Source organism: Lepisma saccharinum, chromosome 10 (assembly GCF_977018435.1).
Source record: "Lepisma saccharinum chromosome 10, izLepSacc3.1, whole genome shotgun sequence".
In the NCBI taxonomy this organism is placed as follows: domain Eukaryota; kingdom Metazoa; phylum Arthropoda; class Insecta; order Zygentoma; family Lepismatidae; genus Lepisma; species Lepisma saccharinum.
In genome coordinates, this window is record NC_139238.1 from 20,273,043 (window position 1) to 20,299,955 (window position 26,913).

The following is a 26,913-nucleotide window of genomic DNA, read 5'->3' on the forward strand; positions in this document are numbered from 1 at the left end:
TTGGCAGATGTCCAACTCATACAAACACCAGGTATGGCGTGCCCATGGTAGCTTCATACACTCACTAACGCCATCTTTGAGCAAACAGCAGATTTAAGCTTATACACCTGGTATATATTTCACCTTGGTGAATACACTCAAAAATGTTACCAAAATGAAAGAAGTGACAAAATATGACGAAACAATACACAGAATATTGCGAAAAATGATGGGAAAATGACCTAAAACCTGAAAATTGGCAAAAAATGCAAATAAATGCACTTTAAAATTATCTGTTTTGTGTTCTAGACGAAGTGTAATATTGTGTATATTTAATGGGCATTGTGTGCGAGATGTCAGAAAAAGATGACATTTCATCATCTTCCGCTCCCTATACATGAATATTTGGAACATAAGTCCAGTTTCAATTAAATATGTTGTTTTTTCACTGTCTGGTTTTCATCTTGTGTAACTAGTATTAACCTACATTACCATGTCCTTCACTCCAATCTATCAGTCTGTCCTCTCTCTATGTCATAAATAGACCTCGGATTTTAGGTTTAAAACCTATTTTTTCCTTTACAGGTATGTAAAAAATAATAAGTTATGTCAGCATTTCGTTAAACAATGCAACAACTGATAAAGTTTTAGAGTGCCTAAAAAAAATATTTTGCTTGTTAGAACCTATTTAGGTTTATGTGCCTAAATCAAGCCTTTTTGTAGGTTTGTAGGTTTTTTTAAAGGTTTTACAGGATTTTTATGTTGCACACAGGCATTTGCTTTGTTTGGTCACGAAAAAATCAATGGACGTGTTTGAAACGTACTCTCTGTCGATTTCCCTTCCTCCAAGTCCATGGTGATTTTTCAAAGCTCTAAACAAAGCAAAATGTCTGGTGCCACTGTTACCTGTACAATCCAAAGTGGTCTGATATATGTGGTCTTGCTCGCTTTCGCGTCACTTCGGTGCTTTGTGGCATTCACGCCTTGCAAACTAAGATTACAGCAATCAAGTTTGCACCACGGACTATGTTTTTGTTGTGCGGAGTTTGACTGTGGATAACATGAAAAACGATTGTTGCCTAACTATACGGCAAAGAGTGGATTTTAATAGCAAATTTCCAATGGTAAGTTCTGCCATCGCCGTAGGGTTAGGCAACACACACAACGTTATGCAAGATAGTGCGTACTTCAGGATATAGGTGTCCCATTTTCATTATCGCTGACTGTACCTAATCAGTATTTTTCAGGAATTTTGAACTATTTTAACTTTTTTTGAACCTACTTCAGGACTTTTCGAGCCTAACTTAAGATTTGTAGGACCTATTTAAGGATTTTTAGAACCTATTTTAGTATTTTTAGGTACCTAAAAGCACACTTTTTAGAAACCTAAAAATCCGAGGTCTAGTCATAAAACATACTTTGCCCAGGTCTGAAATAGGACTGAGCCGATGGTAATATATTGGTATTGGTGGGAATTTATTTACCGATGCCAGTTGATATCTTTTCTAACATTTTGGTCTTTCATGAGGTTCACAAAATTGCCATGCGAAACTTCCTCGTAGTCTAATTTTTCGGGAAATTATGCAAAATTTGCACCAATTTTATGTGAAAAACTGGATTTTATAATTACATAACGTGCACTTTTATATTCTGTTGTAATTCCTGACTATTTAAGCAAAACTCTTGGTAATTAGCTGCATATAATTGAAGTGGAATAATTACACACTAATGGTAATCAATACAGTGGAACCTTGATTTTACATTTTTCAGGGGACCATGATAAAAAAAGTAAAATGCAGGAAATGTTAAGTTGAGGAAAATTTTATAACATTTTGCTATGTAGGGACCATCAAGATTGAATGTATAATGTGGGAGAATGCAAAATACGGGAATGGAAAAATGGGGTTCCACTGTATTTTGAAGAACTCTTCTACAAATTCCCTTTCCACCGAAATCACCGGATGCAAACTTAGCTTTGCTCAATAATGATTTATCCAGCATAAATACTTGGTGTAAATGTAACGGTCTAAAATAAGCCCACAACAATCAACTTTCTCTGTTATTGTTTCGCGAAATAGTCTCTCTCTGATAAATCCTAAGGAGATATGCATCAAACTAAACACATCTATAATCCCATACTCAACAGCTGTCAAAAATCTAGATGTCATTTTCGATAAACACCTTAACTGGACATTCATGTTAAAGAACAAATTAAAAAAGCTTACGCTGTGCCTTGAGCTTCCAAAGAACTGAGACTGTCCTATTCTCAAACTGTGATGTTCAAAGCTAATATTATTTATGTTATTGATGTTGTTTTTAACTTATGCGTGTTTGTTTATATATATTGTTATAATCATCTTGTCACGCTGTATTAAATACAAGAAATCAAATTGCTGTAACCATAGCAACGAGAAATAATAAGAAAAAAAATGGTGATGGAAGTTGTGAGATTTTCTGTGCCTGTATTGTATTTATTTTAAATATAACGATTGTTGTTAATTACGCAATTTTATTTGCATTGGTAATTGTTCTGCACGTTTAAGCGCAGCGGCTGTTATCAGAACGCACTAGTGCTTTTCGAATCATCTTTCACATATTCAGCAGCAAGAGCATGGAATGAATTTCCTCCTTCCATAACATCCCTCACTAATCACAACAACTTTTAAGACAAACTCAAAAATCTATTGTTAAATGAACACTGCATTCCAACACTCACGAATAGTAGCTCTCACTTCTGAACCAACTTCCTAAAAACAAGTAAACAAACATTTTGCTTATTTACTTTCCCATGTGGCCAACTCTTGATTATATTTTGTCCTTTCTCAGGTGCTAAAAATATTCATATGTTGTTTTTTTATACGTCATCTTAATTTGTATTAGACTTGCATATATGAGACTAAACACAATCATGTCTATTAATTTGTGTAGCCTTTGTGTATTTTTCTTTTTTTGCTTTTTTGTGTGTAAGCGAGCCTTTGTTCTCATTTTGTATTTGTTCTTTTTGTGTGTCTTCTTTTTTGTTTGTTTTTTTGTATTTAGTATGTAGGATATGTATCCATTGTGGTTAGGTGAAAATTGAATTGAATTGAACTTTAATTATTACAATTTTCAAGCAACGGTATCTGTATTATTGGTAATTGGTATGCATATTGGTACAAAGCTCAGACCTAGTGTGAAACCATTAGTCCCACTGTTCATTATAATGAAAGTAATTTAATTTAAACTGTGTTTGTGCTATGAATTTTAAGGAAATGATAATATTCTTTGTCCTTTTGCAGATCTAGTGGGGAAAGTGTTGGCTTTGTGGAGTGCGTCAGAAAGGGCAAGATAACATCTCTCTCTAAAGACAAGGTGACCATGCAGCTGGCCCGTGTACAAGAAACAGCAGATGAAATAGTACGGAATGGCTCAGTCGCGAGCATGGATGAAGATGACAAAGATAGGGAAGAGGTGTTGGCACTTTCTCCCGGCTCGGCAGAGCTTGTCAGCCCTCGGCAGCGAATGAGTTCGGAAGAGCCTGTCAGCCCTCGGCAGGGAATGAATTTGCCGGAGCTTGATAACCCTTGGCAGCAAATGAGTTCGGTAGGGCTTGCCTGCTCTAAGAAGCTAAAGAAGTTACAAAAGAAATTGGAAATTGGTGTCGGTGGTCCAAGTACATGGGAAGCAGGTGATGGTGATAATGGCAATTCGGAATCTGAAGCTGAAGATAGTGAAGAAGGAGCAGGCTCACGATCAAGCTCACCTGATGTTCAACTTGTCAAGGAATTGACATACGAGGAGAAGATGAAGCTCATTGAGAATATCGGTAAACTAACATTAAATTTTATTAATCTTTTTCATCTGCATGCTCTCACTTAATGTCCATTCATGTTATCTTCTAGATCAAGGTTCTGGTTTGCATGTTATTTTGTGATGTACATGGTTGTCCTTGTGTTTTTCTTTAATTCTCTTTCTTTGTGTTTAGATGCACTGGCTTTGCATCTATCTGTTGCATGTCTTTAAAATGTGTAAACTTAAATATATTGGGTCTTGAATGCTTCTCTCACTTCAGTTTTTTGTTTAAGTAGTTTTAATGCTTACTGGGCCTTCTGCATGTCTCAGTCAGGATATTACTATGCTGCAGGTTTAAAATAACAGTCGCAAAATACAAATAGGTTGTCTTGCTTCATGACTATCTTGGCAATTATAAATTCTTTATATACAGGAACATGTTGAGAAAATCTACAAATTATTGATTACTTGTATTTACAAGGGCCATTTTTCTTGTAGCGGCAATGTGTATGAGAAAGAGACATGAAAGAAGATGCATACCTAGAATCATTTACAATCCTTCAATGTAATCTCCTGCTGCTGCATTTTCAAACATCTGGCAGTCGTTGGGTGCCTCCTGTTTGTGCCAGTGTGCGCAAAGACCGCTCTGTGGCCGAAATGATGCTCAGGACATCTGGAAAGCGTTTCCCCCTCAGCGGTTCCCTTATCTTGGGAGACAAATGAAAGTTGCAGGGACTCATGTCAGGAGAATAAGGTGGGTGCTCCAACACCTCCCAACCCCATTGTTGCAGTACTTTTTGCACCACTTGTGCTGTATGACATCTTGCGTTATCGTGGAGAATGATGGGTCCTGATTGCAGGAGATGTGGTCTTTTGTGCCTAAGAGCAGGGTGCAAATGGTCACAAAGGTAACTGACGTAATAGTCTGCATTCACTGTAACACCTTGTCGAACACTATGTGCAAGGATAACTCCTTCAAAAAAAAGAGGCGTGTCCTTTCGTCATCAGGGAGCAAGGAAATGGTCATATGCCACAATCATCATCACCTTCAAATTTTCCAGCTCCTGTTTGACTTTTTTGGACGTGGTGATGCTGGATGATGCCACTCATTCAACTGCCGCTTCAATTCCAGCTCGTACGATCTGGCCCATGTGTGCCACTGCTGAACTTCCGTCAGGATATGCAGTACCCATTTTGCCGATATCTTACGCAACCCGAGGTCCTGAGTTAACATCTGGTATACACAAGATGGTGAAAACTTCAGTTCATTTGCTAATTCACTACATGTCCAATGCCCATCATTCTCCACCAATCTGTGAAGTGCATCAAGGTGGTGTAGATCTGTTGCCATGCGAGGATGCCTGGCACCATGTTCTTTCGCTGCTGATTCACGACCACTTTCAAATGCCTTCGGCCATCTGGCAACGGTACGATACAGTAAAGTGTGGTCCCCACGTGCCTCAGGTAAGGCCTTGTTGCTGTTCATTCCTTCCACTTGTAACTTTAAATTTGATGAATATTCGCTGTTCTTTACGCGTGAACATTGTTCAGGGCAATATTATACACACACTTCACTTTAACGTCATCCAACTACCACACAACAGTACTATTTAGCACCAAACAACTACACATGATCCGTAGTACAAGACTAAACCAGACCCGATCGTCTTTTGTCCCAGCAACAACTTACAAGCGTATACCAACAGTGTTGCCACTACAAGAAAAATGGCCCTCGTAGAAATATAACATTGTTGTATTCAGATGAATTATTTCTCTTGTAGTCTATGGTTGTTACAAGCATAAAAACACAGTTTGTATTGTTGTTGTGACATTTCAGGAGAACACACTCTTCCTTCATCAGACATTTTTTTTAGTTTGATTAAAGATACAGCTACCTAGTCATATCATAAATTCTGTTACAAACTTAATAATGAACTATAGGCACAGTGAGCAAGCTAATGTATTAATATTTGGATATTACAAAGGTACAGGTCTTGCCAACACAGAGCACCAATCACTGTTCAAAATGGCCATTTCTGGCCTTCACACAGACCCGAAATCTCTGAGACAAGTCATCGATCGCAGCACACACTGTCTCGAGAGGAAAGTCCGCCACTGCCTTCACAAGAGAACGCTTGAGACTCGCAAGGTTTGGATGCCTCTTCCTACAAACCATGCTCTCCAAAACGGACCACAACTTGTAGTCCAATGGGCTGAGGTCAGGGCTGCTGAAGGGCCAATCAGCTGGAGCAATGAAATCAGGCACATTCCTCTGAAGCCACTCCTGTGTGGTCTTTGCCTTGTGGGCCGGTGCTGAGTCCTGCTGGAAGCTCCACGGCTCATTGTTGGACATGGTGTGGGACAACGATTTCACAAATGGCTCCAATACTGTTGCTTGGTACACTTTTGCAGATTTTTCACACCATGTTCAGAGAAGTGGATGTTAATTGTGCCATCGTACGAAACCCCCCACCAAACCATCACTGAGGTGGGATGATGGCCTCTGAGGATATGTGGCATGTTTTCACGAGCTTCCTGGGATGTCGAGGCATAAACACGGTCGTTTTGACGATTGTAAGACTCTTCAATCGTGAAGATTTTTTCGTTCGTGAAAAGGATTCTCCTGTGGCCAACATTACTCATTGTTTATGCAGTACATTTTTCTAACTGTTAAAAATTCAAACTGGACAGTGGATGATCGTCCAAACAATGAAAGAAAATTCATTTTTCATTGTAAGGTTCATGTACAGCAGAAATTAATGAAATACATGATATCCTGTTGTGAAAAAGATTTTGCTGATTCAGTTCACATGGATTAAAAAAAAAACATGATATAACAGTTTTGAAGTATTCCATGATGACCTTACACATTGATTAAATAATAATAATTCCAGTTTTTAGCAGAAATCTACTAACATGAATGCTAGTTTCCTGCATATAATGGGCATCTATGATGGTCCGTGTATTAATTTTCTGGTGAAGGCTTGCATTTCAGTGCACCAGCATTAACTTTTGTACTAATCTTATTATCATTGGATAGCTTGTAGAACAAGGTCCTATAATTTTATCATTTCTCAACAGATGGGCAAAAGTACTTGAATTATGTTCCATAAGCATTGAGTAATTTTTAAAAGCTATTTCCTCAGCTCTTAATTTTTAGTGACCAGCCAATACACATATGCATCACTGCCTGTAAATGAGTCAGGATGGCTGATATCAGATTCAAGCAATTAACATGACACTTCTTCAAAACTACAGCTGATATTTCAGTTCTGTTTGTTTTGCTCCAATTACAAAGCAATGTGGTTTCTTTCTGTATGTGATGCAAAGTTTTCCATATTATGCTAAGAGTTTTGTGCAACTAATAGCACTCCAGATCCGAACTAGACAGATTGTGGAAAATTAGAGTTCTGTTTGGTAAGTTCAATGACAATTTTTCTAGATCTTATAGTCTAAGTCTGGGCAACTAAACTTATTTGTGAAAAAACACTATTGTGTGCATGTGTGGAACTCAAAGTGAGCAACGTTACTGTAGCATTGTAAGAGACGTGGACAGAAGGAAGCAGCATTGCCAGACTTACACAAGAAACACACAAGCTGCTATGAAACCACACACAATTACACACAAGCTGCTATGAAACCACACACAATTACACACACACTCAAATTGGAAAACACCTATGCCGATCTGTGGTGGAGTGGTTAACTTAGTGCTCTACAATGCCAGGGATCCCAGTTCGAATCGAATCCTGGGTTCTTTGTGAGTGTTCCTTTGTCAGTTTCATCATATCTTCAATCACCCTCATCATTGCGATTAGTCAAAAGTGATGCTGAATAACAGCTTTCAATGGCAGTATGAATAGCAGATGGCTGTCAATGTGGGGCATAATTTTGAGGAGCAAAAAAATAATTTCACATGCTGAAATTAGGAAAAGTTAGTGATTCGTAGCTTGAGGACTTCTGCTCAGAGCTGTTTTGCTAATCTCGGAGCAAGGGAAATCCAGTGTTGTGGGACCATCAACCACAATGACTTGAACTGCACCAGGAATAATGTGCAATGGCCTAAAGATGAAATAAGATGAGAAGAGTGACCTGATTTTGACCTGGTGGTATGATAAGAGACATATCTTCAGCCTCTCCAACTTCAATATGGCAACAGCATATAATTAACTTCAGAGACAAGCCTAGCAATTACCTGAAGCCTATTGTAGGAGATTTCACTATGTTTGTTCTCTTTGTTGTACACAATAATAGCTTGAAGAATTAAGACAAAACATCAAATTAGCTCTGACAACTTCTGCATCAGTGTGCGTAAATTTCAGTTCCTTAAGAGCTTTTTATACTTAGCAATACTTGTGCTTCCTACTGTACATGGAATATGGGTATAATTTTACAATACCAGACACTTCCCCAATTTCTTCCATATTTCGTATACTCAAAAATTTAGGCCTCCTATTCACGAATCTGCAGTTAAAATTTGGCGCTCACGTGTAGAACTTGTAAAATAACATGTAGAAGTTGTAAAATAACCTTGCACGGGTAGCCTCATGAACCATGCATGGTAAGGTTAGGTTAGGCTAACATAGTTAAAATTTGGGGTCGTAGTAATATCAGGAATATATTTCGTTATTTAGGTATTTGAAACACAAAATCGTGCGATGAACCTTGGTTTTCTTGAGAACTCGAGGGTGTTGGTTGCGATCACGGACCCGCTTATTTTGCAAGTTCTACACGTGAGCGTCAAATTTTAACTACACATTCGTGATTAGGAGGCCCAAATTATTGAGTATGCGAAATATGAAAGAAATTGGGGCAGTGTCCGGTATTGTAAAATCACTCCAAAATATGTTTATGGCTGAGAGAATTATTAACTCCTACAATGTACATTGCCAAACAGTGAAGAGAACCACAAAGCTATTTTTTCATCTCCTCAACACAGTGATGGCCTTTCTCCTCCCCAGTATGTACTCTCCCCATGGGACACTTCTGGGTTTCCAATAAATTGTTGGTACTGGTACTGTCATGCAGGTCAATCAACTATTTCAGCAAGAGGGGCATGCCACTCTGGAGGGACTCTTCCCAATGCTTGAATGAGCTGCTGCAGGTGCACGGAAAAAATAAAGATGAAAAGAACTTTCACCAGGTGCAGTGTGCCACATGTTGGTACCTGTACTGCAAGTAATAGCACACTAAATGAGTACTAGCCTCCGTATCTCCCCCTTCCTTTAACATGCCAAGTAGAGATGAGAGGGGCAGTAAGGTGGTTAATTTTCTACATTTTTTTAACCCTCCATCGATCGCACCTGGAAACGTAACGAGATTTGTCCTGCTGTATCTGTGAGATACAAGTGCAGTTTTACTATATATTCATGATTACTTTTTTATTTTCACCTTATTTTATTTTTGTACTACATATAATGATCTTAAGCACCTTAAAAACATTGCTTTAGCATTACATACACTATTTATTGTCACCTTACAAAAACATTAATTTGTGTGCATCACTCTGCTGTGACATGCAATTGACATCACATTCCAATTCAGTCTCCAAATTACCATCTCTTACCTCTGCATTATCACATTCACCCACAGACCCTTATCAGTGATGATAACGTATTCATTGCATTCAGTATCACTGCTGCAGAGCATGGAACAAATGAACTCAATGTTTTTCCGGATCCTAACTGTTAATTCTACAAGCTGACATTAACCCAAACGAGATTGGTCACACTGCATCTCACAGATACTAACAGCCTACTAATCCCAGACACAAAGGGGCCCCAGGTGGAGATTGTAATTATCTGTACAGGCAAAGAGGGAAGGAGCTACTGAGAAGCTTAGAACCGCATGCCAAACGTTTCTAAAAAATAATAATTTTAGTCACATGTATCTTACAGATACAGCACAACCAATGAAGGGTTAAATATTTTTCTGTGTGAGAAAGAGCACAATTTCAAAATTTCCATTTTTTAAAATCAAAACCTGAAAATGAGAGATTGATGATTTCAATGATGGTCGTTTGTGGTGCTTCCCTGAAAATTTCAGTTTTCTGCAAACATAGGTCTCTCATTCATTCACTCCCTGTAACTACTGTTTCCTGTAGTAACTTAAAAATAGAAAAATCAAAAGTTGGTTTAATTCCCATAATAACATGCTAAAATTATTAAATTAACACAAATTCTTCAAGTAATCATTGAGTCGGATGTGACTCTGTTTCCAGCTAAACGATGAGTAAGACGTTGCTCAGTAGAGGATACTGACCCCAACACTATAGAGGCAGTAACCATTTAAGGAAGGTTGCTTATACAGAGTGTTTCTAAAGTCCCCGAACTCCAATTTAAGAAAATGATAAACAATTATAAAATCTTCACATTTCAATTATTATATCATGAAAATAGTTGCATGTAACTACAGTTTGTTCTTACATAAGGATGAACAACAAAGTTTAACATTTAGAGAAGATGTTGAAAATGTTTACCATCAACTGCTAAGCACAAGTTAACTCGACAACACATATTGGAGGCCACTTTGTGCAGTGTTGTGACCGGGATGTCGCTCACTGCTCTGGTTATATTCTCCTGTAGGTCCTGGATTGTCCTTGGATTGTTTTTGTACGCTATGTTCGTAAGATAGCCCCACAAATAAAAGTTGGAAGGGCTTAAGTCTGGTGAGCGAGGCGGCCACAAATTTTTCGATATCAATTGATCCGCAAAGAAATGTCTGAGCATCTCCATTGACTCATTTGATGCATGGCTCGTTGCTCCATCCTGTTGGAACTAACAGTAACGTTCGCCTTCCTCAAGCAAAGCTACAAATTGAGTGGTGATGTTACCATACACTTCTGAATCAACAGTCGTGTTGAAAAAAAATTGGACCCACAATTCTTCTCCTTGAAATTGCGTACCATACTCTCACTTTCTCAGAATGAAGTGGAACTTTATGTAATGCATGAGGATTTTCTGTAGTCCATATCCGAGTATTCTGACTATTCACGTATCCACACAAATGGAACCAGGCATCGTCACTGAAAAATGTTTTGTTCAGTTTGTTGACCACATTGTTCCACGTAAATCTGTTGAACCACTGACAATAATTTCTGCATTTCTTGAAATCCAACGCCGGACCTTGTGGCCGAGTGGTTAGCATATCGCGCTGTGTCGCCAAGGGTCCCGGGTTCAAATGCCGCTCGGGCTTGTTGTTTGTGAATGTCCATTCATCAATTTCATTACTCATCCCCATCTTAGTAAATTAGCCAAGAGGCACAAAATGCAAAGTCAAATAAACTAAATTAATCAATCAATCAAATCGAAATCCTTGTATGCTCGGAACTTCAGATGTTTTGCAGCCCTGTGACAAGATTACAAAGATTTTCCCAACTCTTGTAAAAGCCCCCTCAGAGACTTCCTAGGGGAGGTCTGCAATTTTTCACCAACATCTACAAGAAAGTCTTCTGTGAAAATTGATGGTTGTCCGCTCCTTGGCTTATCTGCAACGTTTCCTGTTTCGCGAAACCTTTTTATTAAATCATACACTGTTGTTTTTCCAGGTGAAGGAGCTTGAGATATCTCATATGAAAGATCTCTATACAGCGTTCGTATGATTTAACTTGAAAGTAAGCTTCCAAAACAGCAACCCTCTGCTCCCGTGTAAGACTCATTGCGAACTGAATTCGTGCGCATTTTCAACTGGACATCTGGCTTTCATTCTTGCTGCCTACTGTGCATGCATCGTTGTTCATTGTCGTCTAGTGTTGATTTGTATGTTACAACAACACCAACAAACAATCACAAGCAACAGTTTCTAAAAAAAAATTCCATTGTTGCTCAAAAATGAATTTTTAAAGTCAGAGTTCGGGGATTTTAGAAGCGCACTGAACCTACCCTGTGTAGGCACCAACTCCAAGTGTGTTTTCAGCAGAAAATTTAAAATTTCACAAGGTTTTCAATAATAATTTATACTTTAGAAACTGCGAATGCTAGAACTACAAATTTTACCTTGTTTTGTTCAATACCTTAGTTGGTGGGAAAATGAATCATTTTTCAAGTAGACAAAAGTAAAATGTAAACATATTTTTTTAAAATGAAATTTGAACTTCATTGAGCCCCCATGTAGGCAACACCAGGATGTAAAGGTTTAAAACTGTACCTGGATATTGCCAGATATGTGTTTCATTCTTGTGGCAAAAATTGCACATTTGCTGCTGATACTTTCTGAGAAAAAAAATATTATCCAATGTGAGAATGTTTTCAGCGGAAAATTTAAAATTCCTCAAGGTTTTAAATACCTTTTTTTATCTCCAAAACTATGAATGCTAGAGTTACAAATTTTACTTCATTGTGTTCAGTGTAGATTAGGCTTAAGCCTATGGTTGGAAAAAAAAATCATTTATCAAGTAGAAGAAGAAGAAGACAGTAAAAAAACTTATTTTTGTGTGAAATTTGGATTGATTAATTTAGTTTACTTCGCATTTTGTGCCTCTTGGCTAATTTGCGAAGATGGGGATGAGTGATGAAATGATGGAATTGATAAATGGACATTCACAAACAACCAAGCCTGAGCGGTATTCGAATCAGTGGCGGCTGGCCAAGTGCAACAAGTGCAGATGTTTTCACCTAATTTTCAAATTAATATTGACATTTTTCATTTGCTTGTTAAATGAAACTATTTCCCAGCAGAACGCACACGATAATACTCAATAATACGCCGCTCGGCGCTACGCACGTGAAGAGTTCGTCGTAGCATAAAACAACCCAAGAGCAAATGCCGCCAGATTGCGGAAAACTTAGCCGGTTGTCATGGCAACGGTGACGTCACCTAGCGTTGGCCTTGAACGGGTGTCGCCTTCTACGTGAAGCAGTTCTCTCGTCGGAGAAAACATTGCATCCAGTGATTGTGGCAAAATCTTTGCGTTCTCGCGAGATCTTGTTCAGCGTGTGTGTTTCGCGTTTCCTATCGTGTGTTGTGTTCATGTGTTGAGCTGTGGTTTCTACAATGAACCCAGTAAATGACTTAGTGTGTAATTTGTTGCAGACACCATTTTCCAGATGGACGGATGAAGACAAAAAAGACGTTTTAAATTGTGGGGGGCCCACTGACATTCTTCAAATATCAGTTAAGCGAGAGAACAAAAAGGCAGGGAAATCGTACAACATTAAATTTAAAAGTTCCTGGTTTGTCGACTTTCCTTGGTTGTGTAGTAGTCGTTATTTGCAATCGTTGTTCTGCTGGCTTTGTTTACTGTTAGTAACAAATACAATGTGTGGAATAAAGAAGGGTATAACGATTTTGTCAATATAACGCGTTCTCTGCATAAGAGCAATGATTCGATGGAACATTTAAAGTGTAAATTACAATTCAAAGTTTTTGAAAAAAACAGGAATACCATAGCAGATGCCCTTCAAGAAAATAGTAGGCTTTTAAATGTACGGTTCAATGAAAATGTAAGATTAAATAGGCTTTTCCTACAATTAATAGTTGACGCAACGCTGTATTTATGTAAACAAGAACTTGCGTTCAGGGGTCACGACGAAAGCGTGTCTTCGCTTAATCGTGGGAATTTCAAGGAACTTGTTGCATTATTAATATCGAGAAGTTCGTTAGAAATACAGAACCATTACAAAACGAACTTCTTCACCTGTTATTTTAGGCACGAGCCGCTACTGATTCGAATCCAGGACCCTTGGCATCGCAGCGCTTATGAAATTTGGACTTTGTCGGGTTCCCATGTAGACGCACCAAGGTTCAAAACTGTACTTGCATATTGCCTGATATGCATTGCATTCTCATGGCAAAAAAAAGTGTGTACTTGTTGCTGATACTTTCAGAGAAAAAGAATTTCCAATGTAAAGCTAAAAAAATTACAACTACACAAAAACACATTTCTCTCGTACCATGACCCTTCTGGCTGCCATGTGAGGGCACCATCTTCTGAATCTGTATATAGGGAGCTTTTAGACCAAGGCGACAGAGATTTCACACTGATTCGACAAGTGGCCCTTCAGTCTAAAACAAAACATACACCGTGCATGCTAGAACAATGCACCAAAATGACACAATGCACAGTATTAAGATTGTCGTGTCACTTTGGTTCAAAACGTTTCATTTCTTTTTGAATGTTGGTTTCCAACAATTTCCACTTGTCGCATGTCTCTTTGGTCTGATCTTAATGCCATTCTGTACATCTTACTTTTCTTGGAACCATACATGGCTGCAAGTCTCCTGCTTCAAAAGCTACATGGTTCATTGTTCAGCCTTGACAAATAAAATGCACACTTTTATTTATCGTTCTTCAACCTCAAAGAAAGCACTTGTGTCACAGACTTCTTTCTTTATTGTTGCAAGTAGCTAAAAAAAAGCACAGCTAAGCAGTTTTCTGCCAGTCTCAGAGGCAAAGTGGTTAGCACATCATGCTATGACACTATAGGTCCCAGCTCAGGAGAACAGCCATTTTTTTCAGCAAGTTCTATATCTGGGTTCACAATATATATATCTGCTCAATTTTCATCTATGTATTGGGTCATTCGAACAAGTGTTCTTGGGTTATCAGCCTGGTCTATATTGGCTTTCAACGCATACATTGCTGTCATCATCAGGCTGATTTGAACATTTGCAATCCACATGTTTTCCAGTAGCAGCAAATCTGGACAGAGCCTTGTGTATGCTACTGAAGGAGATCTCCTGAATGGCTGTTTGCTTTATGCTGAGCCATGTTTTGTGTGAAGCCATTATCACTGGGTACTTTTCAGCTGATATAGTATGTGCATTATCCCACTGCTTTTTCTGTTTTGGGTAGGGTTGCTGTATGTCCCAGACTTTCCGGGACAGTCCAAGAATGGTATCATCTGTCCTGGTGTCCCGATGCACTAATGTCTCAGAATCGGAGGGAAAGCTCTGAAAATTATTTTTAACTCTTTAATTTCTGTGACTCTTGTTGCAAAAACGTGTCTTCTAAATTTAGGCTACAAGGTGGCATTTTCATTTTTTATCCACATCATTAAAAATCGTTCTGAAATACCTTACCATCTTTGGAACCATACAGAAATTTCAGTGTATGCCCCAGGCTTGAATCTCAGCCTGGGCATGGGCGACCTTTGAGTGTCCCTTCATCAACTTCATCATATCATCACTCATCCCCATCTTTGCAATTAGTGAAAGTAACAAAAATGCAAAGTAAAATAAACTAAATCAATGAATCACTAATAATAATAATCATGGTGTACATGCATACTACCCCCCCTTTTATCCCTAACCGCTTTCCGGTCAGCAGATTTTCACTTATGAAATATAGCAACCCTAGTTTTGGGACAACACTAGCGACATCTGACAGCTTTCATGTGTATTAGCAGTTTGTACAGTCACCGCAATGGAAATCTTTACATTTGAACTCAATTGAAATCTTCACATGGTTATCGGGCGTGCCAACTGCGCCTTTGTTAGCTCAGTGAACAACACCCGACAGTGTTGTGGTTATGCTTTGGCTAACAGTCTTTACAAGGGAACCAGAGAAAAAGGAGTCCCGGTTGTGGTATCCAGTGCAAACAAATTCTCTGTGTTACAGAAGTGTGCAGTTTCGTCATGTCGTTGTTTCTGCCTAACAAGGCAATGGGAAGGAAGAAGTTGACAATGGAAGAGAAGACTCGTGCCTTGACATTGCTTCAACAAGGTATGTCTGTGATTCGTGTTGCAACTGATTTGAAAGTTTCAAGACAGGCTATTTACGACCTTAAAAAAGCAGCTGCATGTCTACCACTTGGCGTGGTAACACCTAAACGGAAAGTAGGCTCTGGGGTACCAGAAAAACATCGCCACAAACCGACAAGATTGTGAAACGTGGAGTTATATGAAATCCATCGATTACGGCTGCACAGTTGAAGAAGCAGCATCCAGATCCGCTAAGTGATGTATCCATCCGCACTATACAACATCGACTACAGAAAGACCTTCACTTACCAGCTCGTCGTGCTGCCAAGAAACCGCTTGTAACCTCAACTATGAATATTGCATCTAAAGATATCAGTTTGGTGGTTACGGGGAGATAGGTAATTAACTCGGATACACTTACTATTCATTTTTCAGTGATCGATTTCGCCACTCGTCTGGTGGCTTTGTCAGGCATGAACTGTCTTGCAGCCGCTGGTGTGGTTCCTTCTTTTTCCGCTTGTGCTTGTGGCGGCGCTATTGATGCAACACTTTCACTTTTTGTCGTTCTCATGTGGGTGTGGAGCTTCCTTCTGTTGCCGCGCCTCGGGGTTTTGGCGCTGCACAAGGTGCTTCCAGATCTTGTCATCTGCTTTCGAGGGGCGGTGTTTGCTCGCATGCGTAGGCGGGCTTTTTTGCGAACGTTTGGGGTCTGTGCTTGGTTTCTTGTTGTAGGGGGGGAGCAGGTTGGATGGGTGCTTGTTGCAGGGGAGGAGCAGGTTGTGTGGGAACTTGTTGTTGGAGAAGAGCAGGTTGGGCAGGTGTGCATACTCCTGATGGTGGGAAGCCAGGTTTTATTGAGGACCCCAGTGTTGGTGTTGAGGTCGGCGGGCAGGGTCACTGTTGCGTAGGTTTCTTTTGAAAACCTTTCTAGTGTAGATTTTGCTTGCATTATTATTTTAGAAGAGCCTATGCTATGGTTTTTGTCTATGAGGTGGCAAGAAAGGCCTGTTCTTCTCCTCCCAAGCCTGTGGTCAGCATCATGCTCCTTGAGCCTTTCATCAAGCTGGCGCTTTGTCATCCGTACATATTTGCCTCCACATCTGCAGATGACCATGTAGACTCTGCTTCTTGCATTGGGGTCAGTGTAATAACGTTTGAAATGGGTTAGGTGGGAGGCTGTGGAAGGAGGGGACTGGTCTGCTATCTTGAAACTGTGTGTGGAAAGAACTTTTTGGATTTTTTTGGTTAGGTTAGGATGTCTGGGGAGGCCAATCCATTTTCCTTCCGTCTTTTCTTGCTGGGAGTGTGGCTGGTTCATTTTTCTTGTTTTGGTAGTGTCCAGGTAGTAGTGTCATGGAAAAATGAATAGTAAGTGTATCAGAGTTAATTACTCAACTATAAAGTCGAAAAAGATAAATTTCTGCAGATAATATCAACACTGGACATCAGAAGACTGGCAAAATGTAATTTACACTTGTTAGATCAGTATCAAAAATTGTGAGAAGACCGAAAAAATGTGTCACGGTATGATCCGAGGTACACTGTTAAAACTGTTAAACATCTGGCTAGTGTGATGGTATGGGGTGCATTCAGTGGTACTTATAATAGAGAAGAACGTAACCATGACAGGGGACTATTACATAAAAGTATTGGAAGAACAGATGTTGACATTCTGGCCAATTCATGAATGTCTGTACTTTATGCATGATGGTGCGCCAGTTCACAGGAAGCAATCGGTTAGAAAGTGGTTGAATGACAATAACGTACCAGTTCTTGAATGGCCTGGTAACTCACCTGACTTAAACCTAATTGAGAATGCATGCAATCAATTAAAAAAAGAGGTTCAAGAAAATCAACCATCTACCATCGCAGAGTTACAAGAGTTGCTGAAGAAGTTGTGGGTGACAATGGACAAAACTTATTTTCAAAATTTGGCAGATTCAATGCCCAGAAGATTAGAAGCAGTTGTAGATGCTCGTGGAAATATGACAAAATATTGATAGTAAAAAATTGTGAAATTTTGAAAGCTATAAAACAAAGAAGAATCAGACTTCTTTTTGTTTTTGCTGCTTTTTTTTACTTTTGTAAAGATTTCCATTGCGGCCACTGTAGAGTGAGGTATAAATGCTGTGAATCCAGATCACACATCAAATGAGAAGTGTCAGGCAGCGATCAAATCTTGTGACAGTTACTTCAAGGATAGCACAGTTTCATTTAATACTCAAAATGGCAAACTTCCATCACAGAGGTGTATCTTTCCTCTGTTCTGAAACAAAACAATGATTTCCTTTTGTATTTTTGTTATTTTACATTACTTTTCTGTCACTTTGGGCTAATTGTTACAATGAGGGTGAGGGCTGATTAGAATAAATTGACGAAGGAACACTCAGAAAGAATATTGAAAGTCAAGGACTTAATGCATTTGGCCACCAAGCCAGTGATTTCCATTTGCTCACTTATTGAAACATTCAGAACAAATAGACAACACTATTTTTAAAATCCATTCTTTCAATGGAAATATTTGCTACTTTAATTGTGTATACTAACAAAGGTGGTCTGGTCTTGGACCAGTTGAACATATTCCAAGAAAACCTTCCTTATTTCAATATCTTAATTTCAGTACTTAAATATTAACTTAGAATGAAGTATTTGCATGACATTGTTTTTATAATTTCAGAACTGAGTGGTGATAGTGAGGAAGAAGAGACTGTTACATTGAAAGCAGAAGAACTAAACTTGACGCAGAAGGGTCGTTCTGCATCTAAAGCACCAGTGAAGAAAACACCAACGTAAGTACCCTGTTAATAATTAATATAACTTTTTTTTTAACAAATCCATTACTTAAAATAACTTAATACATGACTTAGCTTTGTTTTAACTCATACAATTTGAAATAATCAAATGTTATAGTGTTATATTTATTGTTCATAATTGTAACTTTGGTTTGTTTCTTGTTATTATTATTATTATTATGTAGGTTCTGTATTTTATCATTGTTATATGTCCTTTTTGTTGTTGTTGATAACGTAGTATAAAGTGGATTTATTGGAATCCAGCATTTGTCAGATATATTTAATTGTATCCAGCTTGCAATATATGAGGTTTGATAAGAACACTATTTGTGAAAAGAATTTACCAGGACATATATTTGCATTTTATTTTTGTTATTCAATGCCATTTTGTTTTCAATTTTAATTAATTGCAACGATGAAGGTGTGTGATGATTCTATGAAATTGATGAAGCTGCACTCACAAATAACACTCATGCCCTTTGCTGAATGGAGACTAGTACGAGGTGACAGCCTAGCGAAGCTCAAACAGTAGTATATTGGATACCTAGAACTTTATGAATTAACCCTTAAATGCCAAGATATGACATACATATGATATATATATATATATGCAGGCGCGTGCCCAGGATTTTCGTAAGGGGGGGTTATGAATCTAACACATTTTCCAGTTCACAGGTCAAATTTCTTGTAATAAATTAGATAATTAATATACTTGGATTTTACCCCAATGAACGCAATCAATGTATTTGCTATGGATGCTTCATGTTTTTATTGCATCATATAAAAGCACCTGCTTGAATATTTCCAAATTATTAATATTTTATATTTAATTGCTCAAATATAATTTTTAAACAAAAAGTATGTGCACTCAACACTGTAACAACATTAAAGAGATTAAGACTACTTGATGTCTTAAAGACAGTAATAAATAAGGTACCACAGTTCAAGAATTCAAATTCTGAAATTTAGGCATCGAGGTTTCTGTGCGAGTTCTGACAATATGTCATCACAAGTAACTTTTATATCACGGTGAATGTTCAGAGCAGCTAACCCATTTAATCTTTCTTCGCAAATGGTATTTCGAAGATAGGTCTTCAAGTGCCTCAAAGTTGAGAATGATTTCTCATTTGATGTTGTTGTTACCGGGATTGTACATAATATGAGCAAACGTGTGTTTACCCAGGGAAATATTACTTCACTGCACATATCAATTGCTTCAAGAGCATTTACTAGACGTCTTTGCATTGCTGCAAGATGACGATACCACAGTTTCATTTCAGTGTGAGCGTCGTCGCCTTGTAATCAAGGTGTCCCGGGTTCAATACCCGGTGGAGGCTAATAGTGGTTCGGATCTCGCTTTAAACTTTAGGCCCAGTCCCGATTAGCCTTACTGTGCATAAAGTGGATTTAAAACATCAATTCAATCAACATTGTACTTGTTGTGGAGATGGTTTTGCTAAATATTGTGTACATTTTTGGCATTGTATTATTATATTATTGGTCAAAACATTTGTTTGACAGTCGACAAACAAATACGAACCGCTTCAGTAATTAACATTTTCTACTACAGTGTCATTAATGTGTCATATTCATTTTCATATTAGGTCTATGGAGAGGAATTTTGTATAATGTTAACGTTATGGAACTGCGAAACCAACTGTTGAAGGGGCCACTCCCCCCTTCCGCTCCGAAGCCCAGTACCGCACCACAGGATCTGTCACTGAGCCCGACAAAATCTTGCCAGACAGTGCTCGAAATGCAAATTCGTAGCCGAAAAGGGAGGGGATGTTTGATCGATTTTGGAAATACGAGGGGGTACATCCTTGTATGGATCAACATGGAGACAATACAGTAGGTGGAGGATGCTCAATATGAAAATTATTCTAATTGGGGGTATGATTTGTGAAACTTTCTTAACTGAAGGCAGCATCCCCTACTTCGACCTCTGATGCCAGAAAAGATGCTTTCAGAAAATGAATTTATTACTGCACACGTATATTACTTATTGTATTTGTTGCGTTTGTACAAGAGAAATATTCAGAAGATTTGTAAGGAATATTTACAGTTAATAGGATGCCTATCTAGTCTATCCCGTGTCGTAATACAAACTTTATCCCTTTCCTACAAAATAATAAAACTGTCCATGCCAACCGTGATTTTATAATGTGGTTGCATACATATACACTAGCGACATTAGTGCCACTGCTCCGACGCCAGGGTTTCAAATACCTTGGTGGATCTATAAGATAGGTAATATCGTTTTTCGAGGGTTCGTGAACAAAACAAAAAGTAAATGATTTTAAAGTCCATTTTATATTCAGATACGTTAATCGGGACTGGTCTTAAAGTTTAAATCGGGATACGTACCACTGTGCAATGCACCTTCACAGGGGATCAAACCCAGGACCTCTTTGATTACACCACCATCGGTGAGGCCCCTGAAATCATTGAGGAAACTTGCTCATCATAATGTTCTCTCGCCCTGCGAAAGTTTATTGGTGATATAGGGTGACATCCTACACACGTCTTCCAGACATACACACGCGGGCACACCCCTCCCCTGCACACACACGATTGTATGCTTACAGCACATGCTGTGCCCTCCCAGAAAAACAATTCTAAATCCGCCTATGGATATATCTGCTATCAAATAATGAACGGCACTTACCTCGACAGTTCCTTGACATAATTTTGCAACAAGGTTTGCAATATCTTCTGTTATGCCTTCTTGTTGAATATCAAGAGTCTGAAAGTTCGCACGTTTCACTCTCGCAATTCGGATGGAATTCCTCTGAACTTAAATCGACCTTTTCTGACGTTCTATTTGTGGAAGGTGAAGCTTCAACTTCCATTTTTTGTTTCTTTTTGAAATAATCTAATAATGTATTTCTCCTCTTTTTTCTATCCATCTTTAGTTCCACGTCAAAAATCTATTACACATGCAGAAACGTAACACACAACACGACCACTTCGACTTGCTACCTTGCAGACTGCAACTCGCTACAACCCCAGTGAACACCAGGACTTGGGAGAAAGATACCGGGCGGTCGAATGTCTGAACCATGCATCCAGCTTAGTCCAGCTCAAATTACATCACCAGTGTTGACAGCAACCAGTAGTGTCAGTGTCAGTAGTGTTGGCAACTGCTAAATTATTTACGCACAAATTCAAGCGAGATCTTTCACACATGTTACAAGAAAATTCAATAAACTGAAGGCTGGAAATTGGTTGCGAAAAAAATATCTAATTTGTAAAGAGCACAAGAGTAAAACGTATAATATTTTGGCATATTAATTGCTTTTATTTTGTTTATGAAACTGACTGGGCCAGTTGCGCTATATAACGCATCCCTCTCTTCCTCCCGGCATGCTATTGTACAAAACATCGATTGCCTACTTCGTAAAACCATGCCTCGCTACTGCCTGCAACAATTATTATTATTATTATAATTATTGATATTTTGAAATAAATATGCATCCAGGTGCGAAATAAGATTTTGACTTACTTTGCCTACTAATTGTAGTGATTCAAATCTCACAGAACTTTGCTCTGCTGGCATAAATGGTATAAGAAGGGGAAAGAAAGAAAAGGGAAGTTAGCAGCACTGTCGTAACAGGAAAGGGAGGGTCATTCTCCTAAGAGGGTCATCGTGGGTGAAAGAAAGGGGAGGAGGGATTCCTTCAGTTCGCATTCCAAGGGTTGCGGCTCTTTTCTTGACCATACTGAGAAGGAAATTCTCCTTCCTTTTCAGTGACTAAGGAATGAATGAATGCTTGTGCATTGCTGTAACTCAACTCCAATATTATCAAAAGTAATTGAAGAAGCAATACATTTCTCATTGCCAAATGTAAACATTTTACAATATTGGCAATTTATGAAATAAAATGTATTTCTGCTTTGAATTTTTTTAAATGACGAAACCAATGGGGGGGGTTTTAATCCCCACCAACCCCCCCCTGGGCACGCCACTGTATATATGTCAATTTTGGAACATACTGTGACTCGGGTAATGTTCAGAGATACATGTTTTGAGCCCTACATGAGTCTTGAGTCATCTACAAGGTGTACAACTTTGCTTCCGCCTTTTTTCCCAAAAATATGACGCTGGAATGAAAAACATTGCTTACCCAGGCATTATTCGAAGTATTGTCCATCGCTGGCCACTACTTTCTCCCATCTTTCGGGCAGCGTACGAATGCTGCGTCTAAAAAATTGTTCATCTTTGGAGGCAATCCACGAATCGATTCACTTTTTGACTTCTTCATAAGATCGGAAGTGTTGGTCAGCCAGTTCATGAGCCATTGATCTAAACAGGTGATAATCAGAGGGAGATGTCTGGAGAATAAGGCAGGTGGGGTAGGACGTCCCATCTTAATGTTTCCAAGTACGTTTTCACCACTTTGGCAAAGTTGGGTCGTGCGTTGTCATGCTGAATCATACCCATGGCTTTCAGATGTTTTGAAATGGCTTGCTGTGTCACTCCCAATGATCGTGCCAATTCTTCTTGAGTTTGACGCGAGTCTTCACTCAGCAATGTCTCCAATTCTGCATCTTCGAAAACTTTCTGTCTTCCACCATTATGCCAGTCTTCGACGTTAAAGTCACCATTCTTGAAGCGTTGAAACCACTCACAACAGGTTCTCTCACTTATAGCATCCTCACCATACGTAGTGGAGAGCATTCGATGAGCCTCAGCTGCAGTTTTCTTCATATTGAAACAAAAAAGTAGAACCTCCCGCAAATGGCGAGAATTTGGCTCGTACACTGACATTTTCAATCGCGAACAACTTCACGATGCACACACCACTCGACTAATGTTTGAATGGGGTTATCTTGACAGAGGTCCAAGCTAACTGCGTGACGTCTGCGATCTGCTTCTTTCGACTGCTACTTCCTGTTGTTGCCACCTGTCGGAAAACGGCGGAAGCAAAGTTGTACACCTTGTATTATAGTGGAACGCGAAGCTAAATAGCCTGTGCAGACCTGCGACTCCTGTGCACCGTACTCCCTTGTGGAGGGGAGGGGCAGACTGGAGCATGCTTCCTTATGGACCAAGTTGAACCGAAGAAGGGGGAGGTGCACGGAGACTTTTCGCCGAATGTTCTTTGTTTGTGGTTCCTCTTTAAAAATTAGCAGGGAACGGATTTATGTATATATAAATACATATTTATGTGTGAAACTGAAATCAGTTATATTTTGTATTATCTTTGCGCATCATGGCATGTAGAAACGCAAAATTCAGTTTTTATTTTACATATTTTTGTTATTTCTACATATTATTTCAATCTTTCAGAACATTTCTCAACATATACTACATATTAGTGCAATAACTACATGTCCCCGTGTGGCCGAAAGAGTTGAGTGAATTTCTTGCAAATAACTGACAAATTGGAAATTACTTCTTGAGATATTGAACACAGTTTTAGTCAATATAAATCCAATTTTACAGGCAACAGAGAAAATTCACGTTAAAACACTTACAACAGAATTTTGTTGTTCATTGTTTTAGAAACAGAAAATGAAAATATATTTTGTTGTTGTTTTACAATTAATGTCAATGTAAGTGTACTGTATTTTATGTAGCTCGTGTAGTGTCTTATATTATGAAAAAGGTAATTTTTTACAATTTGAAGTCCATATTTAACCCCATATTTTAGTGAAAATAAGTAAGTATGTATTTGCATAATTAGCACAATTTTACTGCATATAAATCCGTTCCCTGGTAATTAGTAATGTTTAATTTAGTTCTGGCTACAATAGGGGAGAGAAGAGGGGTAGGCGGGCAGAAAAATCACTGCTTTTACACTAGAATTTTTTTCTCTGAAAGTATCAGCAGCAAGTGTACAATTCTTGCTACAAGAATGGAACACATATCAGGTAATATGCAGGTATCGTTTTGAACCCTCAAATTGTAGTATTGCCTATGTAGGGGCCTGCCAAAGTTCAAATTCCGAAGGGGGACTTTCTTTTTGTATTTGGTAAATTTTTCCCCCCTTTCAACAATAGGCTTGTTGGCTATACTGTACTGAAAAAATAAACCTACCTCGTAATTACCGATATATTAAATTTTTATTTAAAATCTTTTGCAATTTTAAACTTCCTGCTGAGAACAGACCGTATCGTGTAAAATGGGCCTTGGTGTTTAAGGGTTAAAATTTTATCCAATGCCTGCCTGTTCCAGTTTATCATTTGAAATGAACACAAACTGAAAAGTACACCAAGTGCAAATTGATATTTAGTTGAATCAGTAAAAATCCATTTATGAAGATAAAAAACTGATAGTACATGGTTCTAGATTCAAACTATGCCCTCCTGCTGCAGTTCACAAAGGGTCTTTGCTTTCTTTCTAGCAACTGCAGATCCAGCATGATCTATCAGTTTTTTATATAATCCAGGTCAAGATTTTTTGGATGATTTATAATTTTAAGTGGTGATGCATGCTTCATTTAACATTAGGTCTGTGTGTATATATTTATTTGGATATGCTTGATATTCTTTATGGAATATCAATATGCTTTTTGTTTATTGTTTTATAGCAAAAAGGAGACGAAACATGAAAGAAACATACCACGTGACATAAATATGAGAGATGCAATTGATCAGGGGCTAAGGAAACAGAGGATGAAATTTGGGATGAAGGAGCCTAAGGAAGAGAAAGAAGATGGTGATGATGATGATGATATGGAGGAAGATGAAAAAGGAAGAACTTGGTATCCAAAAAGTGTGTGGTAATATGTTACAAATGATTTTGTATATTGTATTTTCTTAGCAAAATAAAAGATTTTTTTAAAAAAGATAGTTTTATTTAGTAATGCAGGTTAGGATCTGTATTGGCTGATAATTCCATTCCAGTTAAAATTCCCAACAGTATTTCTATAAACAGTAAAACCTCGATTTTACATTTTTCAGGATATCAAACTGAAAAAACTTAAAATGTGGGAAAGTGTAAAATCGAGGGAAATTTTATAACATTTTGATATCGTGTGATAATGAAGATTGAATGTACAACCTTGGTGACAATGAAGTTCGACCAGAAAGGAATACGTGATTAAATGCACAGAGGCATAGGCGGTGGAATGGGTGACCCGCAGAAGTGACGCATGTGTGTAAGAGGAGGCGTGTGAGCAGGCAAGAATCGTGATCCCAGCATGTTGCACCCAAGGTCACGTAAAGAACGAAAACGGGGAACTATACGCGTGACATTGAACTTCGACCAGGCACCAGACCCATACGGAAAATTCCAGATAGTGGCGCATTCGACGGAAGCATGACGTCACAGACACGATAAGGGAGTCTGCCGTATATAAGCGCGTGATGTGCACCGAGGAACCGCAGTGCATCATCACCATGGCCAGGGGCAAACCTATTGACAACACCGCGAGGAGAAGAGTGGTGGAGTTGCAATGGGATGGACTCAGTGAACGGGAAATAGGGCGCCAACTGAACTTACCCAAGTCAACCGTCCACTGCATCATCAAACACCACCAAAATATGGGTACTACAGAGCCAGGTAAGGCCCCCGGTCGAAAACGCCTGCTGAGCGTGCGTGACCTACGGATATTTAGGCGCTATATCCAGACCAACAATCATGTTTCTGTGGCCGAATTACGACTGTGGACTTGAGAACGCTTTCACATTGAAGTGTCAACCAGAACCATTCGCCGTTACCTACAGCGGTGAGGTTACCAAGTGTACAAGGTGAAACGTAAACCCGTCCTTTCCATGTTAAACAAAGGCAATCGACTACAGTGGGCACGAATGTACCGGGGATGGACATTTCGGCAGTGGAACAGGGTTTTGTGGACGGACAAATTCATTTTCAATGTTGTGTACGGGAAAATACGGAAAACAGACATTTGTCGGAAGGAGGAACAGAATGAAGCAAAATGATATGCACGTCGGGTACAGAAACCTGCATCAGTGATGGTATGGGGATGCATGACGGCATCTGGGGTTGGCCCACTACACGTCTGTGAGGGCATTGTGAATGCACACGCCTATACATGCATACTGGAGCGGCATAAGGAGTCCCAGTGGCAGCGGCGGCACCAGGATTATTCATCGAGGGGTGCTGAAGTGGTGCGGAAAGAAATTTAGGGGGTGCGATTCTGAAAATAAGGAAAACATGAAACACGCATGCAACCATTCAAAACTGGGGGGAGGGCAAGGACAGTTTACTTTCCCTTGGTATATAAGGTTTAGCATAGTGCAGGGGCAAAAATAGCAAAAAGTGGGGGGGGGCAACTGCATCCCTTATCGCCACTACTAATTAACATAAATTACTGACTGAAATTAAAATATGTTTGTGAAATTTATAACTTTAGATTGACATTCATTTTCCAGGGATGCTGACCCCCCCCCCTTGCCCTCACCCTGGATGTCCATGATGATATGTATTAACCTTTTGAGTCCCAAAGCCATTTTCACAAGTAAGCCTCACGGTCCCGAGCCGATTTTGAGCAAAATGCAGAGTTTCAATTAAATGAGTGTAGATCGGAGACTAATTGCCCTAGAGAGATGAGTGATATACCGTTGTACGCGGAATGAACCAGAGATTCAGACTATATGAAATTTATGCAAATTCGGCGTATATGTGGAGGGGGAAACGGGGGAAATCCCCTGAAAATACTTTTTTTTAAAAAAAATGAGGTTTCGCCCCCCCCCCCAAAAAAAAAGGATATGAAAAGTTCAAAATACACATAGAAATTATCGCTGGCATGTAAGAAACAGA

The 26,913-nt window shown here is 38.9% G+C and overlaps 1 protein-coding gene across 1 annotated transcript in view; it reads left to right on the forward strand.

Moving 5' to 3' along the window:
* Window positions 1-24,947, forward strand: part of LOC145994244 (exosome complex component RRP45-like) — a 47,405-nt gene extending 22,458 nt beyond the window's left edge. The window contains exons 6-8 of the mRNA XM_083130345.1: window positions 3,258-3,784; window positions 18,068-18,179; window positions 24,719-24,947. Of these exons, the coding sequence (XP_082986471.1) occupies window positions 3,258-3,784; window positions 18,068-18,179; window positions 24,719-24,914 (835 nt within the window). The 3' untranslated portion in view covers window positions 24,915-24,947. The remainder of the gene's footprint in view (window positions 1-3,257; window positions 3,785-18,067; window positions 18,180-24,718) is intronic.
* The last annotated feature ends 1,966 nt before the right edge of the window (window positions 24,948-26,913 follow it).